Here is a 27832-nt window from a genome sequence, read left to right on the forward strand (position 1 = left end):
TCAGAAAAACTTTTTTATTTAACGACACATTTTCATGAAATTTGGGAGATATAAGTTTCCAAAACAATGCAACAATTCCTGCAGAAATTGTTTGGATCAGACCACTCTAACATATAGCTCTCATATAAAGTGAACAATCAAAATTAAGATAAAATACTTTATGCTGCGCCAAATGCACCTGTGAAGGGTATTTTAGCGTCGGTGCAACCGCAGTTAACTTTTTTCGTTGCCTACCTCTCTTAACGGCACGTTGCTGCTACAACTTGTGCCACATGTTGCGCAAATATGCTTGGCAGCTCAACTAAGCGCGCCAAATAAAGCTGAAGCATTTTTGTTGATTTTCAGTTTCATTTCACGCAGTTTCTCGCGCTTCAAGTGCCAATGTCTTTAACCCGCCTCTCACCACTCCGCTCTATTTATCACACTAAAGTTATGCCTTCACTTCACAATCTTTTCTCGTGTTCATTTATATTCTTCAGCATATTCATTATTCTCGTTTCACTTCTTTTTTTTCTTTTTTTTTTTTTTTTTTTTTTTTTTTTTTTTTTTTTTTTTTTTTTTTTTTTTTTTTTTTTTTTTTTTTTTTTTTTTTTTGTTGGCGGTCTCGCATTTTATGCTTTGACTTATGGCGTTTAAGCACTGAATGATTGCTTATAATTATTCACTTAATGATAATATTTTCGCTCGTTGATGTGCGAGCCGAAAACAATAAAAATGGCAATTAAGATAAAAAAAAAAATAAAACTAAAGTAAATTGAGGCACAAAAACAAAGTCTTGCGAGTACTTTATGAACCCTTCTCTAAGTTTGAAGACTGCGGCAGCTCTGTTAAATTTGCTGCTTGAAGAAAATAACTAAAGTAAATCAGAGATATGTATATTAAAAGCGACGAAAACAGAGGAAATCACTTCAAATGTTTGACTTATATCAGTCAGATCTTCGGTAGTTTTAAAGCACTCTGATTTAGGTTGACATATTGGGAAGACGAAAAAGTTTTGTTATTTTTCCGTTGGAGACATGAATGTTTTACTGTGTGTTTGCTGGGATTGGAATGGAATCATCCACTATGAGCTGCTTTCATAGGGCCAGACGCTTAATTCTACCTTCTACTGCGAACAACTGGATGCTTGAAGCAAGCGATCGACCAGAAGCGTCCAGAATTGGCCAACGTCAGATCACACACTTCGTTGATGACGCTAAGGGAAATCGGATGGGAGGTTCATCGCCGTATAGCCCGGACATAGCGCCAAGTGATTACCACCTGTTCTTGCCCATGCTGAACGCCCTTGTTGGTGTAAAGTTGATCTTAAAAGAGGCTTGTGAAAAATGGCTGTCCGAGTTCCTTGCAAATAAGGAGGGGGATTTCTACGAGGGGGTATTATGAAGTTGCCGTGTAGATGGAAACAGATTATCGAACGAAACGGCACACATTTGAACTAAATCCGTTCATTGTAACACTTCGAAAGCATTGAAGAAATATCAAAAAAGCAGAAAGGAGATATTTGACAACTTTATATCTTTGAAAGTATTCTCCGAAATTTTACGTTGATTCAATACTACAAATAGTTGTTAAGATACGCTCGACCAGTGATAGAGAAGAGAAGGCTGAAGTTCTCAGCAGAGCCCGCTGCTCTGCAACAGTTTTTGCAGATCTTTTCTATAACAATTCTCCATTATCACCTTTGAGTAGCGGTTTTCTCTATACGGTACCACTATCTATTAGTCTCAACTTTTCTGCTTTATTCATGCCACATTAAGCAAAACCCCATCCACACCATCTACCATTATATAACATACCACAATTAAGTTATGATTAAGTAATGTGAGCGGATATAGCAACTCTGTAAGCGTATCTTTACAACAATAATAATTACGAAGTTAATCTCACCTCGCCGCTATATTGATTGCTTTAATCAAATCAGCTTACCGGGATTTGTAAGAATTTATGACCAACTTAAAACGATCACAACAGCATATTAAACTCAGGCAACTGGTAAATGATAGATTGAAATAGCCTTTAGGCATAAGCCGTAGTGATTGCTTGCAACAACAAATGCACGACATACCGACAAAGCGGTCACTATTTAGGCCAGGCGGGCGAGTACACATATGAACTCAGTGGAAACCACGCCACAGTGGCAGCCGCGTAAATGTCCAGCAATCAGGCTTTGGAACGTTTAGGCAAAGTGAGGTTAATAGAAGAAGGAAAAGCGCAGGTTAGTAGCGGTAGAAAAAATAGTGAAGTGCCGCGGCAACAAAGGTGTTGAGGTGTAAAAAGTGCAGTGGCGCGCGCGGCTGTCAAATAATAGAGTGGCGGTCGTTGACTGACGGACAGAATTGACAGTTGGCCAAGAGCAAAAGTTGTGTGTGCCGCAACGAAGGAATATATAACGAACATATAACCGTATACTAGCACGAGATATAGGCCATATCATATATTTACGCCCCATTCAAGTGACGTTATTTAAATGAGTTTATCGTGATTGCAATGTATCGCCGGTCACATGCCACATATGGATATGAATTTGTAATGGGTGATTCAAAAACAAGTTAGTGTTTGAGTTAGGCTTAAAAGATCGGATGAGTTTCATCAATTTTATTGTAATTCCGCTTCAGTTTTCTATAAATTGAAAGAAATTTTCTAAAAAAGTTAGCTCTTTTGTAATGAGTACCACAAATTTGTAGACCTTGGATTGCAATTTTATATTTCTCGCAGTTAATACATGCTCTTATTCTACTGAAATCGAAGCTTTTGCTTTACAAGTAGCATATTATTCGAAACCGTTTGGAATGCCTGTCCCTGCTGAGGAACGGATATTACTTCAAAGTTCTGAATCCAGAGTGGAAATCTAAAAGTTTTCTATGCCATTAGATGTTATGAATACAACTTCCCAAAAGGTCTCCGTCCATACCTTCTATATTTTTGCTGAATAGGAGGTCCATTTCATTGTGGAATTGTTAACCTTACTGTCACTTCTTTGAACATAGATGCTGTGATGCCTAATCTTGACTCTCACTGCCAACCTATAACCAAAACTAACAAAGGACCGTTTCCACTGAGTCCAGAAAACAGAGCGAAAATCTATGAATTTCATTTGAGATCTCATCGACTTCAACTTTATACATTCATGTGGTATCTTTTTGCTTGTACAGGACAGAATACATAAGTGATTTTAGACTCAATACATCAAAAAAAAATCAAACTCAATACATCAAACTTCACTAGATATTTCTCAGGAATCCCTCGTGTTGGTTCATGAGTTATATTCGGATTAAATATGCTAGATTTTTTGCTTGCTCTGGACAAAATATTGAGTTTATGAAGCAGTTCTGGTCGATCATACTTCATGGGGTTCCTCGACAGACCCTTCGCCACCGACTCGTAAATTACATTAGACAACTGGACCGACAGTCTTTCTTTCTTTTCGCTATTCGGCGCGAATTGGAGATTCCAAGTGTAGCTAGGTCCTTCTCTACTTGATCTTTTCAAGCGATGGTCTTCCTCCTCCATCGACTGTGATATTCGCCGTTGCAAATGCCAAAGGGCCATAGATCTTTCGCAGAATCTTTCTCTCAAAAAGTCGTAATGTCGATTGCCTACTCAGTCCGAAGCAGCAAGCGTTATTCTGCGTTGGATTGCAAAGCTGACATTATTGTTGCTTTTAAGACTAGTTCCAACTGCCAACAGTGACATGTTATTATATTTCGTCTTGCCCTCGTTCATTACCAGACCCATTCGGCCCTATCAGTCTGTTGACGGTGGCGTTATATGAAATATTGAGGATGGTTGTTCTCGTCATGAACGACTAAAATAATTATGCCGTGTCGTTTCTTTATTTTTATCAATGCTTTTAGAAACTATTTGTATTCAGTAAGCTTTTTGTGGACACCCATTCAAGGTGTGGTATTTGATGGTTTCTAAATGTTCAATTTCGGGTTTGCGATAGAGCTGGGCACTCACAAAGAAAGTGGAGAACGGTTTCCTAATTGCATTCGAGTTTGCAGCTTATTATCCAATGGTAGCTATAAGACTGTATAAACATTTCATGTACCTTTTTAATGAGTTCTTTAGTCTTGCCTTGCCATATTTTGACCATCAATAGCCTCGCTATTTTGGATTTGGTTATAGATTTCCATCTGTTCTGAACTACTTGTTCAAATTCTGTATATAGTTATCTCTTGATCGTTCCGCTCGCAATACATAGCATTATATCTGTCTCGGCTTCGTCTACTCGTCCACTGCAAAGCCAACTAATGGCTAAATTTGGTAGAAAAATTGTTGTATATCTCTGTGGTTATTTAATAAAAATCCGCAGTTAGAAGTTCTGCTTGGAAGATGCTGGCTGTGTTTGGTAGACGGATGGAGAGAGGGATGATAGTATCATTGGTGTATACTTCTGTGCGTCGTTTGCGACCCATGGGGGTAACGTTTGTGAAGCTCTCTATTTAATCTTTTTGAAGCATCTATATCGATCGGAAGAGCATGAGAAGTGAGGTAAGAATTAAGCTTGCGAACCACCATATACCCTGTAAGTACTATACATAATAGCGAATACGCTTCGTCTACCGCAATAGGTTAGTCGCTGCCTCAACCAACAGCCAAACAAGTTTCTCTATTAATCCGCGTGCAATTTTTCCTCTAAGATGCCATTCACCGATATCAGCAAATCAGTGTTAATAAATTTCTCAAGCTTTTTCGCGTCGCTCAAAGCGAACACATATCAAAATGCGCGAGTGTGCGCCATGTAAGGCTTTGTCGGTCCATACACGTCGCGCTTGCGATCGTTGCTCGACAAAGTGTTGAAAAAATTAAATAACAATTAATAGTTGTTGTAGCGGAAAATCGCATTGCGCATGCGCGCGCTATTAATTTAGAAAATACGAGCGCTATTCTGCAGCGATTGCTGTTGTTACTGTTGTGGTTGTTGCTTTTTGGTCTACCCAGTTTGTGTGTGTGTTTGTATGTAGCGGCGTAATGTAAGCGATAAATTTCATATGCGCGATTCGCTGATAACGCTTAGCCGCCAGTTGGCATTTGACAGCTGGCATGGCTCTGCGCGCTATTTCACATGCGCACAATCGCATGAAGATATTTATGTGCATATGTGCCGTTAGTGCGCGATTGTTGCAGCATGTTGTTGCTGACATGCATTTAAGATACAAATCGCAACCAGTGGGTTTTGGGGTTTACGGACTTCGCACGCAAATTAATGGCATTTCCTGGCATAATATATTGACATTATTGCGGCTTTTACTTGCAGCCGTTATATTTTATTATTTACTTTTATTTTATGCTATGGATTTTGCGTTTAGCGTCGTTCGTTTTGATTTATTTAGCCACGATTTATGTAATTTACTGAAGTTGTCGTTAATAAAGTTGCTTTGGATTATGTTAATGCTCATTTGTGTAAGTAATTTCGATTCAAAACTAATTAGATATTTAAATCGCTTTAGAGCTTTCATTTCTATGCTAAATGAAGCCATACCGTAGGCAAAAAAAAAGTAAGCTTTTAATTTTAATTGAATGTGTGAAAAGCCATTCGTCGACATAATTATTTTTTGACTCATCTGTGCCAATTGTCACATCAAAATATTCATTAACATTCGGGGAATTTTACGATGAGTGAAACTACTCAATAAAGAAGTTCCATTAAATTTTGTGTGCATAATTAAAACGCTGATGCCTTAACGTTCAGAATGTTTGAAAACTCTGCGGTGATAATTGTTTGTAGCGAGCAAGTGTCTTTTATTGGTACAGGTTATTCAAAAAGGGCCCAGAACGCGTTGACGACGAATCACGTCGAATCACGTTAACAAGTCAATAAAATATTGGAATTGGTGCTTGAGAATCGACGACTAACATTAGAGATCTTATTGGCATTATTGGAATATCGGAACCATTAGTGAAAGCCATTTTGAAAGCGTATTTGAGCCTAAGAAAAGTGAAAGCACGATTGTCCTCAAAATCACTAAATTGTTTCGAAAAACAATGTCGTCGGAAAACGACGTCAGAGTAGGTAAAAAGCAAAGTGATGTTGAAAGGTGTCTTCAATTATCTATTTGTGGTACTCACGGAATCCCTTTGACCGGCCAAACTGACAACAAGGAAGATTATTTGTATATGGGCCGACAACTCTTGGTTTCTGCACCACGATGATGTAACGTCATATACTGCATCGAATTTTCTTGAGTTTTTCGACAAAGTTTCAACCAATATTGTGGCTACTGGCTATTCAGCTAACTCAAACACCGCCTCCGAAGAAACTGTTTTGAGTAAATTGGCTGTAACAACTGTTTCGAGGATTGAAAAAAAGGTTGATACAAGTTTATTGGAGACAAGAGGGATTACTTTGAGGGGGACAACGTAGATTTTATTATAAGCAAAGTCTTACTATTTTTTGCCCATAGTAATAGCCTTCAATACCGTCTTCGATTCGAATTTTATCTCCTCAGTCTTATCAAAACGGCATCTCGAGTTTGCAGAATAGCCAGAATTCGGACGTAGCCAAATCAACCGAATACAGTGGTAGCGTAAAGATATCAGTCAAGTTGTTGACAAAAAAGTCGGAAAAAATCATTGCAGTTTCACATGGTGAATTATAGTGATGAAAGAACTGCCATAACAGCTGTTCAACGCGACGATTTTGTTTTAAAAAAATTGAGCGATTTTAGCACCAATCGAAGCTCATATTCTAGTATCGTATGCCCTAAATTAGCTTCCTAAATTAATAAAGCTCAAGAAAATGAACTTATTTCTTATATGCTTCATTTAACTGATTGACTGTCGACTGTAGTTAGATTTATCTTTTGCTTCAGAATAGGTTTCAGTTTTCGCGATCACGTATACATTCTTCCCAGAGATCAAAATTTTGAGGCCTGAGAACAGGAATTGGTCGATGGGGTCATATCTGGAGAATACGGTGGAAGTCGTGGATTTCTGTCGCCGTTTTCATTGTTTTGACAAAACAACATCTTTTTTTTTTTTTTCTTCAAATGAGACTATTTTTGGGCGATTGATAATTTTTACTTCCAAAGCGAACCTGGGATCGCCATCATGGCTCCTATATAACTACTCGTATAAATTTTAGTGAACCAGTACTGTACCATTTTTTGATTCTAAAAAATATTATGTTTACAAATAATAGGTTGTCAAAAAAGTCTTGCGGTATTTTTAATTTTCTTATTTTATAACGGTTGGATGACTCATGCCCAGCTCTTGACCGATGCTACGGCTGCTACTATGCCGGTCTCTTTTGACCAATTGAGCGATTTTATCGCAACTTTCGACGACAGGCCTTCCAGAGCGTGGCGCATCTTCGACCACCTCTACACCAAAACGAAAACGTTGAAACCATCGTTGTGCGGTGGAAATGGAAAAATTTTGTTGTCGGCTTGAGATGCATTTTTTCCATTATCGTAGTGGTACTGTAAAATATGCCGTATTTTGTCTTTATTTTGCTCCATGTTTGCGACGCTATAACTCACGAACGACTTAAAAGAAACGACAATCAATCAAACACGTGTTATAGCATGACCCGTTGCGACGAATAAAACTAGAACTACGCGCTCTCAGCGCTAACTAGCGAAAATACCGCAAGACTTTTTTTGACAAACTATATGTATATGTATAAAGCATAGGTATTGAGACCTGGTTATTCTTAATCATATTTTGAGGACGACGACTTAGTAAACTTTCTTATCTTGAATCAGCAATTCTGATACACCGGAGAGAAAACATCATGGGATACATATAATTTAAGACATTGTAAAAGAAATCCCTAATAAATTGGCTCATGAGTACCACACCTCTTTAAAAAGTTTATCACTCAGGAAAATATAAGTAAGATTTAGTATAAAAAGTTAATTTTTATTTGCTTTGAATTTAACGTATTACTTAAAGTGGATGACAAAGGAGTTTCCAACCTTCTGAAAGAAGGAAGCTTTAGAACTTCTGAGGAATCAATGTAGATATGTGTACCCTGACGTTGTCTTCTCATATTGGCTAAACAAGCCACTTCTGCCTGAATACGTCCTTTCAAAGATTCAATTGTTGAAAATACAATTCCAAATTTAGAGTTTGGACGTAGAAAAGCAGCTCATAGTGGATGGTTCCCTGGCAGTTCCACCAAACACATTGCAAAATCCGAAAGAACGTCGTGGCTTGATCCCCTACGTGATTGGATCAACACATGGTTGGCTTTAAATTATCGTAAGTGGCAAAATATTACGGTCCGGTTTGTTGTTCGCCATTATCGAAGAAAAACTCTAAAACATAGCTTATTTTATTCTTAGTGGGGTCCAATACTGAGTCGAGGGAAAAAAGTTATAAGTTGTTTTTACAACGAAATTTTATATTTGCTACCTCAAAAAGGTAACCCGATCACACTTATGCAACGCAAGATACGGACATCTAGGGTATATATTAAAAAGTAATGTATTAATTTTTACTAAACCTAATACCTAAAGGATGATCCATTTTGAGATTTTTTACTTTTTAAAATAAAAAGCACAGAAACTTCAAGTTTAATAGGGAATGTTTTTTATCATTCTAAAGAACACTCTTTGGCAATTATTTTTTGAAAATTATCACTTTGAAATGGTGGCCGCGGCTACGTCTCAGATGGTCCGCCCGTCCATTTTTCAATGACTCGTGCGAGCATTTCGACTGCTAACTGGCGAATGACACACGTAATGTTTTCCTCCAAGGCTTGAATCGAAGAGGATAGTCCGCATGGACTTTAGATTTTACATACTCTACAGGAGAAATCCTAACGGTGTGATATCAGACGATCTTGGTGGTCAATCGACCGGTCCAAAACGTGTAATTATTTGCTCACCGAAATGTTTTCATAATAAATACATTGATTGATGCGATGTGTGGAAAATGTAACCGTCTTATTGAAACCAAATGTCGCCAAAAGCACGAGCTTCATTTTAGGCATCAAACTCAGTTATCATGGCGCGAAAATGGTCGCCATTGACGGTTACGTTCTCAACGGCAAACTTTTTTGAAGAAATATGATTGCACACCAACCCGCCTTTTTTATTTTTTATTTTATTTTATTTTTTTTTTTTTTTTTTTTTTTTTTTTTTTTTTTTTTTTGTTTTTTGTATGAAGTGGCAGCTCTTGAATCTCTTCAGGCTGTTCTTGATATCAAATCTGCCAATTTTGCTTACTTATGTACTCATTGAATCTGAACAAAGCTGAAAAAATGTTTGTTGGAAAAGGTCGGATCTTATTGAAACTTTTCAACAGCCCATCGAGCGAAGCGGTGTTGCTTGGGAAAGGTCTAGCGACTTCAGTCCCTGCACAAGCTATATTTTGTATACTTTCAATTTAAGAATTCGCCAATTCCTTCGATACGTCAACTTGACTTACTGCGAGTGGCGCCTATCTCCACGGTCTTCGGGTACACAACTCTCAGCTACAGCTGCTATATTTTCTTCACTTCACCACTATTCGTGGTCTATTCGGTCAAATAGCTTTTCGGCAATGACGAAAGAAGTCACTCATTTTTAAAATACAAGCCTTTAACACTACATTAGAACAGACTTATGTAGGGTGTAAGCAACGACGAAGGCAGTTTTAAATTTGATTCAGTTATTAAATCGCTTATTGTTGCATGTGTGCGAGTTTTTAAAAGTACAAGAACGCATTTTCAATTTAAAATTTCACCGATTGTGCGTTTTTTCATATCCTTGAGGCATGCAGTGCACAAAAGTAGTCCTGCCATATTTTCGCATTAATTTTTGCGCTTTCCAAACTTTATTTATTAAAGCGCTTTTAATGATTTTTGTTTTTGCTTGTTTCTTTTAATTCGTTTTGCTTATAATCAGCGTTGCGCGCAGCAGTGATTCGCTTAATTTTCCGCTAAATCGAAAGCAAACCACCGCCACAAACGAAAATACATACAAATCGGCCATATGTTCGAAATGAAAATACTTTTCCGCGTATTTGTGCAGTTAATTAAATTAACGATTTTGCGAATATTTCCTTTGCAGTCGTAGGTGTAGGCGCTGCTTTCTTGTTGTTGTTCAAGCTGTGTTGTTTTGCGATTTCAAATTGAATTGTTTCGTTTTTCGGTGTTTTTACGCAAACTTTTTTGCCTCCGCTTCACCCACGCGCCTTTAGTTAGCTTACTTTGTATTGTGTTTTGGCATTGTTCAATAACGTTCAATACTTTATGCAGCTGTGTGTACCATATATACATGAGGTATATGGATGTGCTTGTGTATGCCACGGCGTATTTGCATTCCTGCCAGTTGTTGTTATTGTTGTTGTTGTTGTTCGTCTGTGCTTTTGGTTTGCAATTCCACTGTTGCTTGCCAATTCGATTTGCGCATATTCGCAGCAAATGAAAAAGTCAGCAAACGAGCAGGTAAGCTTTAGCGCGAAATGGCGCGAGCTTACGTTGGCGCGGGCGCGGTGCGGCACGCCCACTACCCACCAACATGTTCAAAACAAAGTTGCCTAATTGATGTATGAGCTCCGTTGCTGTTGCCGATCCAGTTACAACAGCGGGAATGCGAAAGCAACAAGAATAACTTTTCCGTATGGCGAGTTTGCATTTTCCGCCACTTTTTGCTTTTGTTGTTGTTTATAGGTGAATTTTTTGTACCTTTTACCTCCCAAAAGTGTAACTGGATCCGCTACATTTCCGTTGTTTTGGCCGCTTGATCCTTCTCTCCAATTACTCCCAGGCGTTTTTCGCACAACTCCCTCATCCCTTGGCGTTGCAGTCCTTTTGCGCTGCCATTGGCTTCCTTACCTCGGCTCTTGCGGCTAAATCTCCATTTTCATTTCTAATTGACGTGAATTTACACCGGTGTTGCCTTTGTTGCTCCAGGTTACTTATTGTTTTCACATTGTTGCTGTTGTGTGGTTGTTGCTTTTTCAGTTCGGTTGTTTGTTGTTTCTGGCCAGTGATGTGTGTAATCGCTGCTCGCCGCTTTTGGTATTTTGCGCTTGCAGCAGAGCTTTTGGTAACTCGAAATATTAATTAAACCCAATGTAATCTGGTATGCTGGTGTCTGGTGTGGGCCATGGAACCCTCATTATTGAGTTTGCTCTCTATTAGTTGTGTCCCGCGTATTATTTTTGCTGCTATTAGCAGTTGCTTTGCTCTTAATATTCATTACCGGAATTGAAGATGGCTGGCCGGTTTGTTGTTTTTATTATTTTTGACCGCATTTGCGCAATAAATTTTCGTTTGGTACCCATTTGCTCTGTTTTGTAATTATTTGGCGTTAATTGATACTGGAAAATTTTTCGGTCATATGGAGTAATATGTGCCGTTGAGGATAATATTTGCATTTGGAGTTTCCATATGTAACATGTTCTCATGGTAATATAATATTAGGTTGTCAAAAAAGTCTTGCGGTATTTTCGCTGGTTGGCGCTTAGAGCGCGTAGTTATAGTTTTATTCGTCGCATCGGGTCATGCTATACCTTTTTGGAAAGCTCATTTCACGCGCTAACACGTGTTTGATTGATTGTCGTTTCATTTAAGTCGTTTGTGAGTTATAGCGTCATGGAGCAAAATAAAGAGAAAATACGGCATATTTTACAGTACTACTACGATAAAGGAAAAAATGCATCTCAAGCCGCCAATAAAATTTGTGCAGTTTATGGACCCGATACAGTTAACATTTCCACCGCACAACGATGGTTTCAACGTTTTCGTTCTGGTGTAGAGGTGGTCGAGATGAGCCACGCTCCGGAAGGCCTGTCGTCGGAAAATGCGATAAAATCGCTGAATTTGTCGAAAGAGACCGCCATAGTAGCAGCCGTAGCAGCGGTCAAGAGCTGCGCATGAGTCATCAAAAAAAAAAAATTTATGAACAATTGAAAATTCAATAAAAACACCGCAAGAAATACCGCAAGACTTTTTTGACAACCTAATATTTGGCTGAACTTTCTTTAATTAAGACAAATTAAGGAAGTTGCTCAGTTCAAAGTTTTAGCAAGATATTGTGGCCATACCGTAATACCAGGCCGTCTGGGATCAGTTCGACCGCAGTTTATATCGAAAGCTATTTAAAACTCTCGAGTACATACTTATGTATATATCATACCTCTCTTGCGAAGCCTTCACTTAAATAAATTGCAAAACAAGCAAAAATAATAATAATTTTGCAAGAACCGACCAAACAAGCAGGAAAAACCTGTGTATAACCTTCAGTTTCCTAACTTTTAAATAGAAATTCTAGAAGAAGAACCAGTTCCATTAGATGACTGCTGTCTCTTAATTCGCTGAACTCTGTCAATGTCGTCGTATATCTGATACAGCTCATGCTCCTGTCGACTGCGGTATTCTCCGTTCGCAATGGTCAAAGGACCATAAATCTTCCGCAAAACCCCAAATATTAAGCGTTGCATCTTTGGTATGTAATCATTGAATCTAAAGTGAAAAATATAAGAAATTAAATGGAGTTAGGTTAGGTCGAAAGGCTGATCCTCGCACTGATCCTGATGTAAATCACTCGGCATTTAAGGGTGGATGAATCATTCTGAGTTTTTCAAATTTGTTATTACAGCTAATATCAGCGAAAGTATCTCTGCTAAGATGTTTCAACATTTGTCCAACAAAATCTGGACAATTGTTAGAAAAGTGCCTATATAATCCCACTTAATTTTTCTACATAAAGCTTTGTTAATTTTCAGCCGACAAAATATGTAGCCTCACCATATTTGAACACATTAAAGAGTATGTAGTCAGTAAATCTACCTTTGCGGCAAGATACAAGATGCTAAGAATGAGGTCCATAATTCGCCATTTGAGCGGAAAACGATAGAGGAATGCCAACCCGTTCGCAATCTAGTGAAAATGGGTGCCGTCTCTAGCAAACTCATCGAATTTGTGGTTATGGCCGAACTTGATGTGATACGACATCTAAACAAGTCGCAAAGTAGCCTGGTGCTCCTATTAAAGAAGTTAAGTCAAGTCTAGAGCGACCTATCAGCGAGCTAAAGGCGATATTGCCGCTTTGCTTTCGAAGTATGAAAATTCGTAACACTCCGCAGGAATCTAAACTTCCAAGCAATTTATCTATTGCGACTTTGATGCTCAAAAGACACTACAATGGTTTGGTTGCCTCAAAGAGTCACCTCTCTGCATTTCCTCTTAGCCTCGATGCATTGGTGAAGAAGCTCACTTCACCTTTTTTACTTTGACTTCGCCAACTTATCAATCCCAGCTTTATGTTTTATGTTCGTAAAGAAAGATCGAGCAATAGATGGTTTCGTGATGTAGTGATCCCAATTTTCAGGAAAGTAGCGGTGGATTTCAGAATGTCCCTGCTTGAGCCAACTCATGTACTCAGCATTTCTATTTGGTGTAGAAACAGAGTTCACAACAGCGCGCCAGTCATTCTTCGTTTTTACTGTCTAGCGCATTCTAAATGTAGCCAGGTCCTTCTCCACCTGGTCTTTCCAATGGAGTGGAGGTCTTCGTCTTCCTCTACTTTTCCCGAAGGGAAAATATTATCAGAGCTGTAGAGTTTTTGTCTAATCGGACGACTCTTAAATCAATGCCGTTGTACATCTCGTACATCATATTATTCCATCGAAAACTTTATCTATTTTATTCGAAAGAGGACTTCACCACTCAATTACCTACTCAGTCCGAAGTAGCTCCTGTTGGCAGGAGTTACTCTGCGTTGCAACTCGAGGCGTTGTTGTTGGTATTAAAGCTGCATCCAAGATAGATGAAATTATCTACGACTTCGAAGTTAGTCAATAGCGACATAGAGGCCAAGACGTGAATGGGATAAATGTTTGTTAGATGACAGCAGATATTTGCTTCGCTTCCTTATCCAGTTTGGAGAAACAAGAACTAATTGTTCAGACCAATGATATCAATATCAACGGCGTACGCCAGGAGCTGTATACTCTTATTAAAGATTGTATCTACTCTATTCAACTCTACAGCTCAAATTATTTTCTCCAGGCATAGATTGGAGAAGCTGCATATTAGAGAGTCGCCTTGCCTGAAACCTCATTTGGTATCGAACGGCTCGGAGAAGTTCTTCGATCATCTTTTCATGAGTCTTTCCCAAGATTTGGCATATGGTGAATATCTGCTCAGTTGTTTTTATTTGTCCAAGTCTAAAGCCACACTGATAAAGTCAAATCAGTTCGTTGACCTTATCTCACGGTAGTTGGCGCAGACTGTGGGGGTCCCCTTTTTGTGGATTGCGCAGAGCACACTTAAATTTCAATCGTCGGGCATGTTTCCTCCGACATATTCTATATTCGATATTCTACAAAGCTGATGCATGCTCTTGGCAATCCATCAGCTCCCGCCACCTTTGTAGTTCTTCAAACAGGTAATTGCTATTCGAACTTTTTAATGATCGAACAATGGAAAGTCCGCTCAAATGGCATCGATTTGGGAATTGGGTTCTCCATTTCATGTTTTGAAGAAGAACCTCATTAGGATGAAATTTTCAACAGACTTGAATTAGGTTATGGTAGTTTTCAATATGAACAATGCTGGATCGAAGGTTCATATTGTTATAAATGCTTTTAACGAGGTCTGTATAACTAACAGACTATGTTGAGCTGCTAAGAAGATTCTCAAGAAAGAAAATCGTTGAGGTAAACGAAAAAAATAGAATAAAAAAAATCCAATTGTCTCTCGTAGGAATGAATCCGCAGCAACGTCTTCTCTGAGCATCAGATCGTGTTACATTTCTTAAAGTATTCAAAGTTTTTATACAATTAATATAAATGTATATAATAATGACTACAAATGCGAAGTTCACTACAAATACAGCAACAAATTCGCGTATAGAAGAGCGCAAAAGTTTAAATGATGTGAATTATGACGGAGCTGTGTGATGCAATGACGCGTGGCAACATAAATGGCAACAGCCAAATAACAGCCAAAGTTAACAATGCGTACTTTATGACTGCAAAGGCACCAGCGTGGCAACAAAACGCGAAGCACTAATAACAACACAGCTGCTAATGAAGTTGGCTGCGCATGATGCTGCCGCTGTTGCCGCCGCAATTTTCTTTACTATTTGTTGTTGGCGCTGCCATTTCTCTCAGTAAATACTTAGCAATGTCAGTGGATATTGTTCTTGTTGTTGTCCGTTGTTGTTTGTTATTTCTTTCAGTGCGCTCCCTCTACATTTCGTTTATTAGCGCCACAGTTGATACTTATTTTTGTTGTTATTATGTTTGTAATTGTTGTTATTACTGCTGCATATATAAAGCGCCAGCATGTTGCACGGCTCATTGGCTTTATGCACACAACAACAACAATCGACAACAAGGCAGTCAGTCACAGCAACAGTTGGTACTGAAATCTGTTCTCGCAAACGTTGAGGAGTTAGAGGGCAGCTGTTGTCATTGGTCGGGGGGCTGAAACATAGGCAAATTTAAAATTTGGAAGGAGAATTTTCGATTTAGAAAGAACAAATTTTAGATGTTTGACTTTTATTTTGAATGCATTTGTGACTTCTTTTAAATTTATAGCACTGGAAATAGGGCTAGTTTAAATTGATAACACTACTCAGCGAATCTGAAGAAAAAATTTGCGACTGATGGGCTAAAAGATCGAAGGTGTGCTGATTACGAATTTGAGTACAAAAAATTTCCTTTTTTCATCCCTCACTATAACTCAAAAAGTGCCACGTGTTACGAAATTTCAGTTTTAGCAACCCAAAGTTAGCTAGAAACTGCCTCTCATATCGTAGATGTAGAATGACTGATACAATTATAAGCTTTTGCCATTGGTTCTAAACCAAGGTTCACAATTCATTTACGGTTTTTTTTTCTCAATAGGGCCGCTACAAAAGTAGACTGATAGAGACAATAAAGGACGCAATATTTTTCCCGGTCTTTTGACATTTCTCTTGAGATCATGAGATAAAGAAGTACCCGCATCAATTGAGAAAGACTCAAATCAGTCTCTCACACGTTGTTCTCAAGCGTTGGGCATCTCTGTGACATCGTTGTGGCGAATTTTGCGAAAAGATCTTGGCCTACATCTTCGTGAACTGACCTGAGCAATAACATTAAAAGTCCTTCTGACTGAACCTTTGTGTTTCTACACATGAATCACTAAGCCTTTATGGATCAACGAAGCACCCAGCCGCTTCTCTAGTTTAACCGAAGGTATGCCTACCAAGATATTTCAACCTCATTCTGGCAAAAGCTTCGCTGTAGAGGAGAAAGTGCGTAGTTGCATCCACCTCGCCTTCCTCTATACAACTTTATAAATTTGCAACGGACAAACCGCACTTCGTTTGACTCTATTGGTTAGTGTCCAGTCAGAACAACTAGAATTTCGGCAATGGCACTGGGAAATAATTCAGGGGACTGCAGTCGGATAACTAAATAGCTGAATGCTTTCGACAAATAGGCCATATACACCATACATGAGCACTTGTCAGCGACCTCAAAGCTAGTTTCGTCGTCCTGCTTTCGTAGTGAATGCACGCCTTTCTAAAGATCACTACACTTTGTAGCAGTACATCTGTTGCTTTCTCTGGTCAGGTCACTTCCGTCTCAAAGACACTGCAGTAGTCCTGTAGCCTGAAATTAGATTTTAAGGAGATCATCTGACTCGCAAACAAGCTCATTGCTCCTTCACCACCGACTTGATCCCACCTACTTATCCCTCACATTGCTAAGCGCAGAGAAGAAACCACCAGGAGTTGGTCACGCAATGCAGTGGTTCAGATGCAATCGATGTAATGAGGATTTTCGGACCTCTCAAAAAAGGTCTTGGAGGTTCTACCAATGTGTGTGGCCTATGGTTGGTCTGATAGATTATCATTTCTCTTCTATTGGTCCATAATCCCTGCAATGACAGCCAAGCTTTCAAAGCAGTATTGATATCTTTCGACACATATATCTACAGATTCCTTCAACACATCAGGGGACAAAGTTCGCAAACCCTTAGAGCTTGATTTAGTACCTAGTAGTGAGCTACTCGTTCTGTGATTACTTTCTCGTAAGCTGTAGTAATCCTTAAAACTAATGCTGTTCCTGAAGTAATTTCGAGGAATAGTGCCGAGTTTACAGTCTTTGGCCGGATAAAAATCCGAATCCGTTCCGGTTACTTAAGCTCAACTGTCGTGGGAACGCCCTTAAAAGGGATCAAGTATAATGCTGTCGAGTTGAAGATCAGCCAACTGATCAAAGTACCCTATTTTATGGTTGAATAAGTCAAAACAATACAAAAAATTCACACGCAATTTACTTCCGTTTTTTTTTTTTTTTTTCAACTTATAAATTAGTCATACCAACAGGGCGAAGAAAAGAACAATCAACAATATTTGCTTACTTAAACTCAGCCACCTTATACACTCCTTCATTTAATATTCTCATAATAAATTAGCGAACAAATCAATCAGCCGCAACTAAACGACCGCCAACTCATCAACTCACAACCATTAGCAACTTCCTGGCCACATGGTGGACGCGCACCAGTGAACGGCCGCAGAGGCGATTGGCTGCTATTGAACAATGTGTGGCAGCAATGAGAACCACTGAGTGGCTGCCACGAGTAAATTGATGAATAAATGCATGTTTTGTGTACATATACATATATGTGTGTGTGCCAGTAAAGATATGTGTGTGTGTGTGTATATATATATATAAATGGTAATGTGTACGCTTCCGAAAGTCTATCTGCGTTTGTGGCAGCGCAGCCACTCGACCGCGGCCAATTGCCGCAACAGCAAGCATTCATAATAAAGGCGACAGCGGCATTTATAGTAGCTGTGGAAAGCAACAACAATAATGATACTTAGTTGTGCCACAAGCCATACAGGCGCACTTGGTTTGGACGCTGGCAAATAGAATATCAAATGACTTTGACCAAGATGATGTTGCTGATAGTTTGATAACGTTGGGAGGTAGAGAGGTGGCCAATATAACATACAAACACACAAACATACACACTCCCTGTCGTTAGTACTCAATGTGGCAGCAACAGTAGTCCAGCCGACTGACATCCTTTTGGTTCGGAGCGCGTTCATTAATAAACATGAGCGCAAAAGGTCTAAATCTTCTGTGGCCCGTTGCAAGTTTGTAAGTGTGTGGGTATGTGAGGCTGTAGGGTCTCAACGCTGGCAAGTTACGGCTGCTGTTATTCATATACTGCAATTGCCTTCAGAACGTTAACGCATTGTTGTTGTTGCTTATGAGACTTTGCCCATTGCCAGAGCCTTGAAGTTTTTTATGAAGGATTTTGTGGCCTCCATATGATGAAGCGTCTGCGAGTAAAGAACGCTTTAGTTTACCCAAACGACAGCGTTCGCTTTCCGGGTCAGCTATCGAATTTCGGTCAAACTCTGTGACACACATACTTAGAGCCATAATTCATACAAGTTCCCTTGAATATCTCCAAAAGGCATTTAATCAGTTCGTTTACGCGTAGCGGCAGTAAATTATGGCAGTCAAACAGTCAATCCACCGTTGTAACCATCACTACCGTACCACTCGGTCGATCCTGCCTGCAGTCAGTCAGTCAGTCAACCAATCAGTCGGCCTCCCTGACACTCGTGTGTGACTTGTTAGCCAGTTGTGTGTATGAACTAAGCAATTTAGTTGTTTTTGGTCATCACTAGCCCAACCAATCAGGCCATTTAAGTCACTCAATTTGTTGTTGTTGTAGCTGTAGTCAATCAATAAAAGCAATAACTTTAGTCAATCAATGCGTTTGTCGGCCAGTTAATCAGTCAGTATGATGGAGTATGCTGTATACTCCACTTGGTATTCACTTCGTTTGCCTCGCGTGTGTGGTCTCAGTTGGGCAAAGTTGGTTTCTTTCTTGAGCAACTTTGTTAAAGCTCCTTAAATGGTGCCGTCAATTATAATAAAGTGTGGTAATACAGAACATAATTTATTCCGCGTTTTGCAATGCAAATCATAACAATTATTTAAGAGTGCAAGATATATTTTATGTAAATCCAGAAATAAGAAAAAATAACCGCAAACGTAACCTATACTAATCCTCAAAGTAAACTAAATCACAGAAATTTATAATTTTTGAACTCTCTTATTAAGCCACCGCCAAAGCCAAAAGCTTATAACAGTCAAATATCACATCCTGTTCCGCGTATTCTCTGCCTTCTGCAGGACCCACTTTGTCAAGTTTCTGAAGATAGGATACTAGAGCTTGTGCTGCTAGTATTCCCAGACCTGAGACGTTCCTTCAGAATTGCTTCAAACAACCGTTGAAGGACTTATTACCGAGACGATCTTCATAGGGTTTTTTTTTTTTTTTTGTGTACGAAAAGTCTGATTATTCCCTCCTTACTTTACTACCGCTTGGTTGTTCAGTAAAAAATTAATCGACTAGAATAAAAAACCCGGCTTCTATTAGCGCCTTCTATTTTTTCAACAACTTAGGTGAGAAAGCTAGAAGTCATTAAGATTATTGCTATCTCCTGAATATGGATCGCTTTAGATGAAGGCTGCTAAACACAGCGAAGACCGTGAAGACTGCGAAGATTTTACATGAAGATCTAAAAGTAAATGCTTATAAACTACAGCTTATATAAGAACTGAAGCCGTTCGACTTTCCCAAATCACATCGCTTTGCTATATTGGCTCTGTTCCAATGTTCCAAGAATATCCCACCTTTCAACAAACAATGAAAATTGCCGCATTTGGAACAAAAAGCAACCTGAAGAGACACAAGAGCTGCCATTTCATCCAAAAAATAAAAAAACTGTTTGTTGTTGTTTGTGAGTCGGTAGAATTATCGGCCCATATTTCTTCAAAAATAATGACCATGAGAGCGTAACCGTCATAATAGATGACATTTTGATACCTGAAATTGAAGCTTGCGGACTCGGCGAAATTTGATTCCGACAAGACGGCGGCACTTCCTACACATCCCAGCAATCAATACATTTATTGAGAGAACATTTTCACGTTTCACGTTTTGGGCCGATCGATTGGTCACCAAGATCACACCGTTAGGCTTTTTTTCGCAGACATATAGTGTCGAAAGTCTACGCGCACAATCCCGCTTCAATTCTGGCCTTGAAGCAAATCACGTGTGTCGTTCGTTAGTTACCAGTCGAAATGTTCGAACGAGTCATCGAAAATTGAACTCAACAAATGGACCATCTCAGACGTTGCGGCCAAAAATTAAAAAAAAAAAAATCTTTGAAAAACAAATGCCAAGGAATATTATTTCGAATGATAATAAACATTCCTAACAAACTTGTTTCTATGTTTCTTCTTAAAAATAGCAGGAAGATTCGAAATGCATCATCCTTTAGTAGTGTTGTAGCAACTAGACCGGTTTATGCGGACGACTGTACTTAACCTCAGACTTTTAATGACCTTTTTCTAAACTAAATTTTTTGACAAAGTCGTTCCGATATATCAAATTCGAATCACTCGATTTACATTAAATTTGGAACAGGCACCTTAAAGTGTATGTTATATTATTAATTAAAATTTAGAGGAAGATAAAAAATCTGTGAGATTTTCTACTAATATTTTTGAAATTTTTTTTCTAGTATATGTCATGCAATAATGGCATTTCTACTAATCAATAATTTTCCTTTTTTCCAAATTGCCCTAAGAGCAGAAGTTCTGATCATGAGTATGCATCATTTTGCTCTACTTCAAGGCCGCATATTAATTTGAATTGTTTTTGTGTTTCTTGCTTTTTGTTGCAAATATTTCTTTTATTTTTTTATTATTTTTTTTTGTGTTCTTGAATCATTCACATGATCAAAGGGGGTAGTAAAAAATCCATTTTCCAAACACGGTCGGTATTCGAGTTTCTAGACGAAATATCTCCTTACAGAAACTTGAGAACCCCAGCACCAGGTTTATCATAAGTTTCAGCACTAGTATGAAAATGCAACAATTAAAATCACAAAAGTTGGCAGTTATATAAATCATACAAGCAAATTCAGTCCAATGAGAATAAAAGTACAAACAACTTAACAACTCTACATCATACTGTATAGCATATTGTAGAGATCAATTTGTGGGGCTTGGCAGCCAGAGATACAGCTAATACTGACACAAACTATTTGTGAGTACTTGCATGTAAACACACCGATTAGGGAATGGATCTAACTAAACATGAGCACAAAATTGCATTTTGAAATTTTGCTAAATACCAAACATAGCTTTGGCTAAACTATTTAAGCTCAACAATACTTTTAACTTGAAGAAAAAAATTAAACGTCGAATAATGGCTACAGTGAGATAAATATTTATTGCATTTTAGTAATTGTAAAGGGATTTATAGAGGTTTTTGTTACGACTCATAGTTAGTTGGCTGTTGACTTGCTAAATGGTTATAGTTTTTATGCAGCTTTCTAAATTTAATTTTTAAAATTTATAAATGCACTATTTGATTTCACACGTAAATTAGTGCTGTGAAAAAGTTGCTAAGCAATGAAAAAAATGTAAAATTCATAAAAAGTAAAAAGGTCATGGCAAGAGTAGCTGTATTAGACGCGGCATTTGAATGCGCACTGAACTATGAACTAACAATTCGCATTAATGCATTTCGAAAACAACAAACAGTTAAACCATATAATGTTTTTGTTTTAGATTACAGTTCATACTCAAAAAAAGAATTTTTTTTTATGGAAAAAATGATAAATATGAACACAGCAAAGCTTTGTTGCTGACAATGCACGCACTCAAGAGTGAAATGCAATTCGGAATTTTTTAGAAATAATATTTTGTATTTATTATGAAATAAAATAAAATATAAAGCAAGCAAGGATGTGCCATGTTCGGTTATAACCGAACATTTCATACTCTTGCAAATTCCACGAATTTAAGACAGAAAAATACCTTAAGTTATAAAACGTGAACCAGAGGATCGAAATCTAAGCAATTTTATATAAACATATGCTAAATATAACTGATACAGTGGCATACCTAACGTTTCTTAGAAAAGCTAAAATCATTATATGTAGTATATGGAATTAGGGGTAGTATCGGCCCGCTTTTTCTATTAACTATTACCATGCCATATGCCCTGGGTTTCATTAAAGTAGCTCAAATGCAATCACAAATCATAGAGTAAAGCCAGCCGGATGTTCGAAAATTCTGATTTTGGTTAAATGGGGTCTTGGTTAAGTTTTCGCCCGATTTTATTCATGTTAAGCACGAAGATACACTGTTATGAGCGAAACACGCCCTCTCATTTTCATTTATATAACTCAAATATCCGATGTATGCAGTATAAAGTATACCGGAAGTTCGGAAATTTCTATATTAGGTATATGAGCATGCAAGAAGTACTGATCCGATTCAAACCATTATTGATACACAGAGATACTATTATCAGAACAGCATTTGATGTAAATTTCATTTGCATCTTATATCCCATACATTGACCGTTATTTTCGATCTAAAGTGAACTTAAAGACTGTTGCCACATGTTCGGTACCTTAGGGTTGGAACAGTATTGTTTGAATTTTACAATTCTTGGTCATAAGGTGGTATAGTTTAAAGGAATTATCAATCCAAAATTGTATTCTGTTACATTATTTGCTTCTTGATTTGTGTACTAAAAAGTGAAAGAATTGAATGGAATTTTAAATTATGTTATATGGAAAGTAGGCGTAGATGTAGTCCGATATCGCCCATTTTCCCATTGTGACAAAGAAATATGAGAAAAATGTCATACAGTAAGTTTAGTCGAAATCGCTCTGTCGGGTTGCGAGATATGGGATTTCACCATAAAGTAGGCGGTGCCACGCCTATCGTCCGATTTTCACACCAACAGACTTAAAGCTCTCTCATATCATCTCGGGGGTAAAATTTAATGTCTCTGGCGTATTTAGTCATTTATTCATCGACCTTTAAGTAGTTTTTAACAGTACTGTTATATGGGGGATGAACGGGATTACTTTCCACAGTGTCGATAAGACTGCTAAAGGCATTTGTCGTAAGCGAAATCGATTTTCGAGCTTAAGTGTTCAGAAGATAGTTTTATTAATGTAATTAGAGGGCAGACCAAGCTAATTTAATACAAAATTTTAACCTACAAGTGCTACTTGCTCCTGCGCCTAATTGCAGTTTTTGATCCTGTTTTAGTGCTTAATTATGTGACTTTATAGGTTTTCGAAGAATGGCGTTTTAGACGTGGCCCGATTTTATGCTTTTTGAGGCTACAGTACATTATTATTATCAGAAATAGATTTTCTGCGAATTTTGATTATATACCACAAAGATTATCCGATATTTTCGCTCTAACGTCTTGTACAGGCATTGTGGTCCACATTTTTAATATGTGTAGACTTTTGGTTCGAATTAAGCAATTTTAGATATGGTGAAAATATACCTCAAGGCCGTTATTTCTACAAATTTTCATTGCGATAACTTTATTCCTGCTTTAGTTATATACTGAGTACTCTGTAAGTCATATAGAATTTAAAACAGTGATACATGAAAAGTAGGCGTGTTTTTTTTTCGATTTCCCACATTTTCGCTCTCTGAAATTAAGATATTGAAATAATGTCACACACTAAAAGTGATTGAGATTGGCTGGATCGTTACTGAGATATAAGATTTCTCATAAAAATGGGCGGTACCATGCCTCTTAACAAAGCTTTACACCGATTCCTTATCATAAGCACTCTTTAAAGATTTTCAAACAATTTTGCTGAATAAAAATGCTCTTCTTTGTTGCAACATGTTACAAAGTTATAAAAAGGAATTTTTTTTTTTTTGTTTTGTTTTGTTAAAAACTCTACTGCAAATTCATATAACGATTTCATTTTATATAAATATTTTCCAATATTTTTTTTCCAATCGCACATACAATGCGCATATTACTCTTCACTCGCAGTATTTTCTATTTTGCTCTTACTGTTATTATCTCCGTTTTTTCGCAATAACATTTCAATGCATTTTCATTGCTAAAAGCAATTTGATGAATTGCCATTCTGAGTGCAACGCAAAAAGTGTACACAAATAAAAAATATGTTTTTTATATACACGATATAAAAACTAACAATTTAGTGAATTATAAAGTTCAAATCGCATAGTTGCACTTGAACAGCGCTTTTCATTCGAAGCCTTTCCATTTTTGTATTGCTTCATTGCAGCGGCTTACAATAAATGCTCTGCCATTGAATGACTATTCAACATTTTCAAGGCCTTGAATTATGTGGATTATTTGGAAAAAATTGTAATTGATAGCAAATTGAAGTTGGTGGATTAGGTAACTAAACAGTGTACAATATTAGAAATTGATGTGGCTTAATTTAAAAAAAAAAAAACAAAAACATACACACTTTTATATAAGCTTTAGAAAGCAACGTGAGCGTATTTTCGTTTGATTGATTTTGAAAATAATATATGCTCACATTTTATCAGTGAGTAAGTGAGTAAGTGGAAAACGTTTATATAAAGAGTGATCCGTTTCAAGGTTTCCTACTTTTTTAAAGAAAAAACACCAAACCGAATGTCGCCTAAGTCTCGAGCTTCAATTACAGGCATCAAACAGTCTCACCGGTATCACTTTTATATAATACACCGGCCCACAAACCACATCAAACCCTAGGTTTTTTTTTTTACTAATTAAATGGCAGCTCTTGAATCTCTAAGACTACAGTTCGTCACAAAAGCGGCAATTTTGCTTGTTTACATAGCTCTTGAGCCAGCAATGGACCCCATCCGTGTTCTTGATTGGAAAAAGTTATTCAAAGACGTTCGAGAACGCGTTGACGACGAACCAAGTTCAGAACGGTCATCAACTGATTATCAAAATAAGGGAATAGGTGTTTGAGAACCGACGATTGACAGTCAGAGATTTTAGTGACATCGTTGGAATATCGGAAGGATAAATAACAACCATTCTGAAAGATCATTTGGGTCTAAGAAAAGTAAAAGCACAATTGGTTCATTCAATCATTAAAATAATCAAAAGAAATAGCTGGAAAACTCATTGTTTTAATGTCATGAGTCAGCCCTGCCCATAGTCTTACCATTGGAGTCAACTGTCGGTAATAGTGAATGCGCCTTTTTGGTGGTTTGTAAGTTTTCATCGGGAAAGTAGTACTTGCAACTGGAGTTAAATGGGAAGTTTTTGAAATAGATGAACCCATTTCTAATGTTGTAGTTCATAAGGAGAGTTCGCAAAATGACTGTTCCAAATGACATACTACTAAGGGTCAACGCTCTCATAGTTTCGTTTTTCGTGCAATTCATTTAAAACTTGATAAGAGGATATGCTTTCTCAGCTGATATTAGACCAGATAATATAGCCTAAGGCTGTTACACTGTCGGCATCATCTTCGTGCTAAGATTCTTCTTCATTTATAAGAGTTGAGCTCATTAATTGATCGATTTCTTAATACTTCATTTAATGTAGACTGAGTTTTATTATCTTATCTTCCCCAGAGAGCTCTTGCGGCTACTTGACGCCATATTTACTCATATTCCCAGTATATCTTCTTCTATTTCTAAAGCTTATAGATAGGCAAAGGACCATTTATCTTCCGTAAAATCTTTCTCTCAAAAACTCCTAAGGACAGCTCATCAAATAATGTCATTGTCCATGCCTCCGCACCACGTAGTACAATAGGAACAATGAGAGGCTCATAGAGTTTGGTTTTTGTTCGTGAAGAGAGTTCTTTACTTCTCAATTGCCTACGCAGTCCGAGCACAGTAGCACATGTTGGCAAGAGTTATTCTGCGTCGGATTTCCAGGCTGATATTATTTGTGGTGTTTATACTGGTTCCAAGGAAGACGAAATGATCTACGACTTCAAAGTTGTAACTGTCAATATTGAGCTGCGAGCCAAGTCGCGAATGCGATGACAGTTCGTTTGAGGATAGGAGATATTTCGGCTAGTCCTCGGTCACAACCAGATCCACATGCTTCTCTTTCTTACGAATTCTGGAGAAAGCAGACCTAACGACGTGGATGTTGTACAATAAAAATAGAATATTGTATCTTATAGTTTCAGATCTGCAGCTCGAACTATTTTCTAAAGAAGTAGATTGGAGAAATCGCACGATAGGTATTCGCATTGTCTGCTCCTTTTCATGCTGTATAAGGTGCCCTTAAAATCGACGAAGAGATGGTGTATGTCGATCTTACCTTTATAGGTCTGTCATAGGGTTTGTTGAAGATGGGCTTTAGTCTTTCAGTCACTATGCTCGACAAGGACTTATATTAAGTTATGACTGTCAACCGTGCTATAATCGGAGTAGATTATGCGGTCGCCCTTTTTGTGGATCCATTACAGTACATATAGGTTTCAATATTCGGGAATGCTTTCTTCCGAACTTACCTTGCAAAGAAGCTGATGCGTTAGTTCTTGTTTGCACCACCTTTTATAATTCCAATTTGACCCACAGTTTATTTTTTCTAAGCCAATATTTTTATAATATCACATTAGCCAGTTTTATAGTCAGCTAAAATCCTTATCACAGCACCATTGTATGCTCAGCTTGTAAAATTATAGTAAATTCTAATTATAAAGCCTACTTTCAGGCGGTATAACGTTTTATTTACTGTTCAGTCTTTCAATGACACGAAAAAGTGAAGCAACCAATAAAAGAGCTCAAAAGTAAACTGCAAACAATGCTATCAAAGAGCATATGTAAATATTGCTGTAAGAATAAGACTAAAATAGAAAGAGAAAACCAACACACATATACTTATTTCCTTCTACTGTGTGGTTTTTTAACTCTGTGTACCATTGCATACTTCCAGGCACCTGCAAACAGCCGCTCGGCATGGAATCCGGTGCCATCGCTGATACACAAATTACCGCTAGCTCGGCGCACGACATGGGCAATGTGGGCCCACAACATGCCAGGTGAGTAACAAAGGACATGAAAAGTCAATTCTTACTTCAAATTGTTTGGCGCACACAAACACATCTACATATTATACATATGTGTGTATTGACAAAAACAAAAAATAATAAAAGAAAGTAAGCAAAACCGCTGAGCCATTGTGACAGCACAAACAAGGTGAAATGAGAAAAACGCGAGCATGCACACATACATAAGAACATATACACACATAATTACATATAAACACACATTAAAGGTAATTTGAAATGCGCGTCCTTACGCGCTTCCTTTTTCGCAACAGGAAGCATCATCATAGGCGCAGGAAGGCAAACAAATATTCACCTGCGCATTCCGCTGCCACTTTGTTGTTGCAACTTGTTTGTTTATTCTCTTGTGCCTTTGACAAATTCCTTGCCTGCATGCGAATATTTATGTGACAGCGTGTGTTTTTTCTTTTGCTAGCTGTGCACACATGCAACAACAACAAGTGGAACCACAGTAGACAAAGCAGCAATTACAACAACATAAAAGGCATATAAACACATTAAATGATATGAGACAGTTGAAATTAATATGAATTATTTTATGGCATGTTCAAATGCTTTTTCATGTATGTGTGTCATTTGCCGGCGTTCCCCACCGTACCGTACATCGCGTGTGGTGCTCAACCGAAATGTAAAATAAAACAATAAATAACAAGTAAAGAGGGGCTAAGTTCGGCTGTCACCGAATATTTTATACTCTCGCATGATAAAGTGATAATCGAGATTTTAGGCGTGGTTGTGAACCGATTTCACCCATATTTAGTACATGTCATCAGGGTGTTAAGAAAATATTATATACTGAATTTCATTGAAATCGGTCGACTACTTCCTGAGACATGGTTTTTGGTCCATAAGTGGGCGACGCCACGGGCGTTTTCAATTAAAAAAAAAAAACCTGGATGTAGCTTCCTTCTGACATTTCTTCCGTAAAATTTAGTGTTTCTGACGTTTTATGTTAGTCGGTTAACGCACTTTTAGTGATTTTCAACATAAYCTTTGTATGGGAGGTGGGCGTGGTTATT

At 37.8% G+C, this 27832-nt stretch overlaps 1 protein-coding gene across 3 annotated transcripts in view; it reads left to right on the forward strand.

Annotated features, from left to right (window-relative positions):
• The window catches only part of LOC108971170 (discoidin domain-containing receptor 2), a 439012-nt gene that overhangs the window by 42989 nt on the left and 368191 nt on the right, over positions 1–27832 (forward strand). For all 3 annotated transcript variants that reach the window (XM_018937053.1, XM_018937061.1, XM_018937070.1), the window contains exon 3: positions 26681–26786. In XM_018937053.1, the coding sequence (XP_018792598.1) occupies positions 26681–26786 (106 nt within the window). The remainder of the gene's footprint in view (positions 1–26680; positions 26787–27832) is intronic.

Source organism: Bactrocera latifrons, unplaced genomic scaffold, assembly GCF_001853355.1.
Source record: "Bactrocera latifrons isolate USDA-ARS-PBARC rearing strain unplaced genomic scaffold, ASM185335v1 scaffold_108, whole genome shotgun sequence".
NCBI lineage: Eukaryota > Metazoa > Arthropoda > Insecta > Diptera > Tephritidae > Bactrocera > Bactrocera latifrons.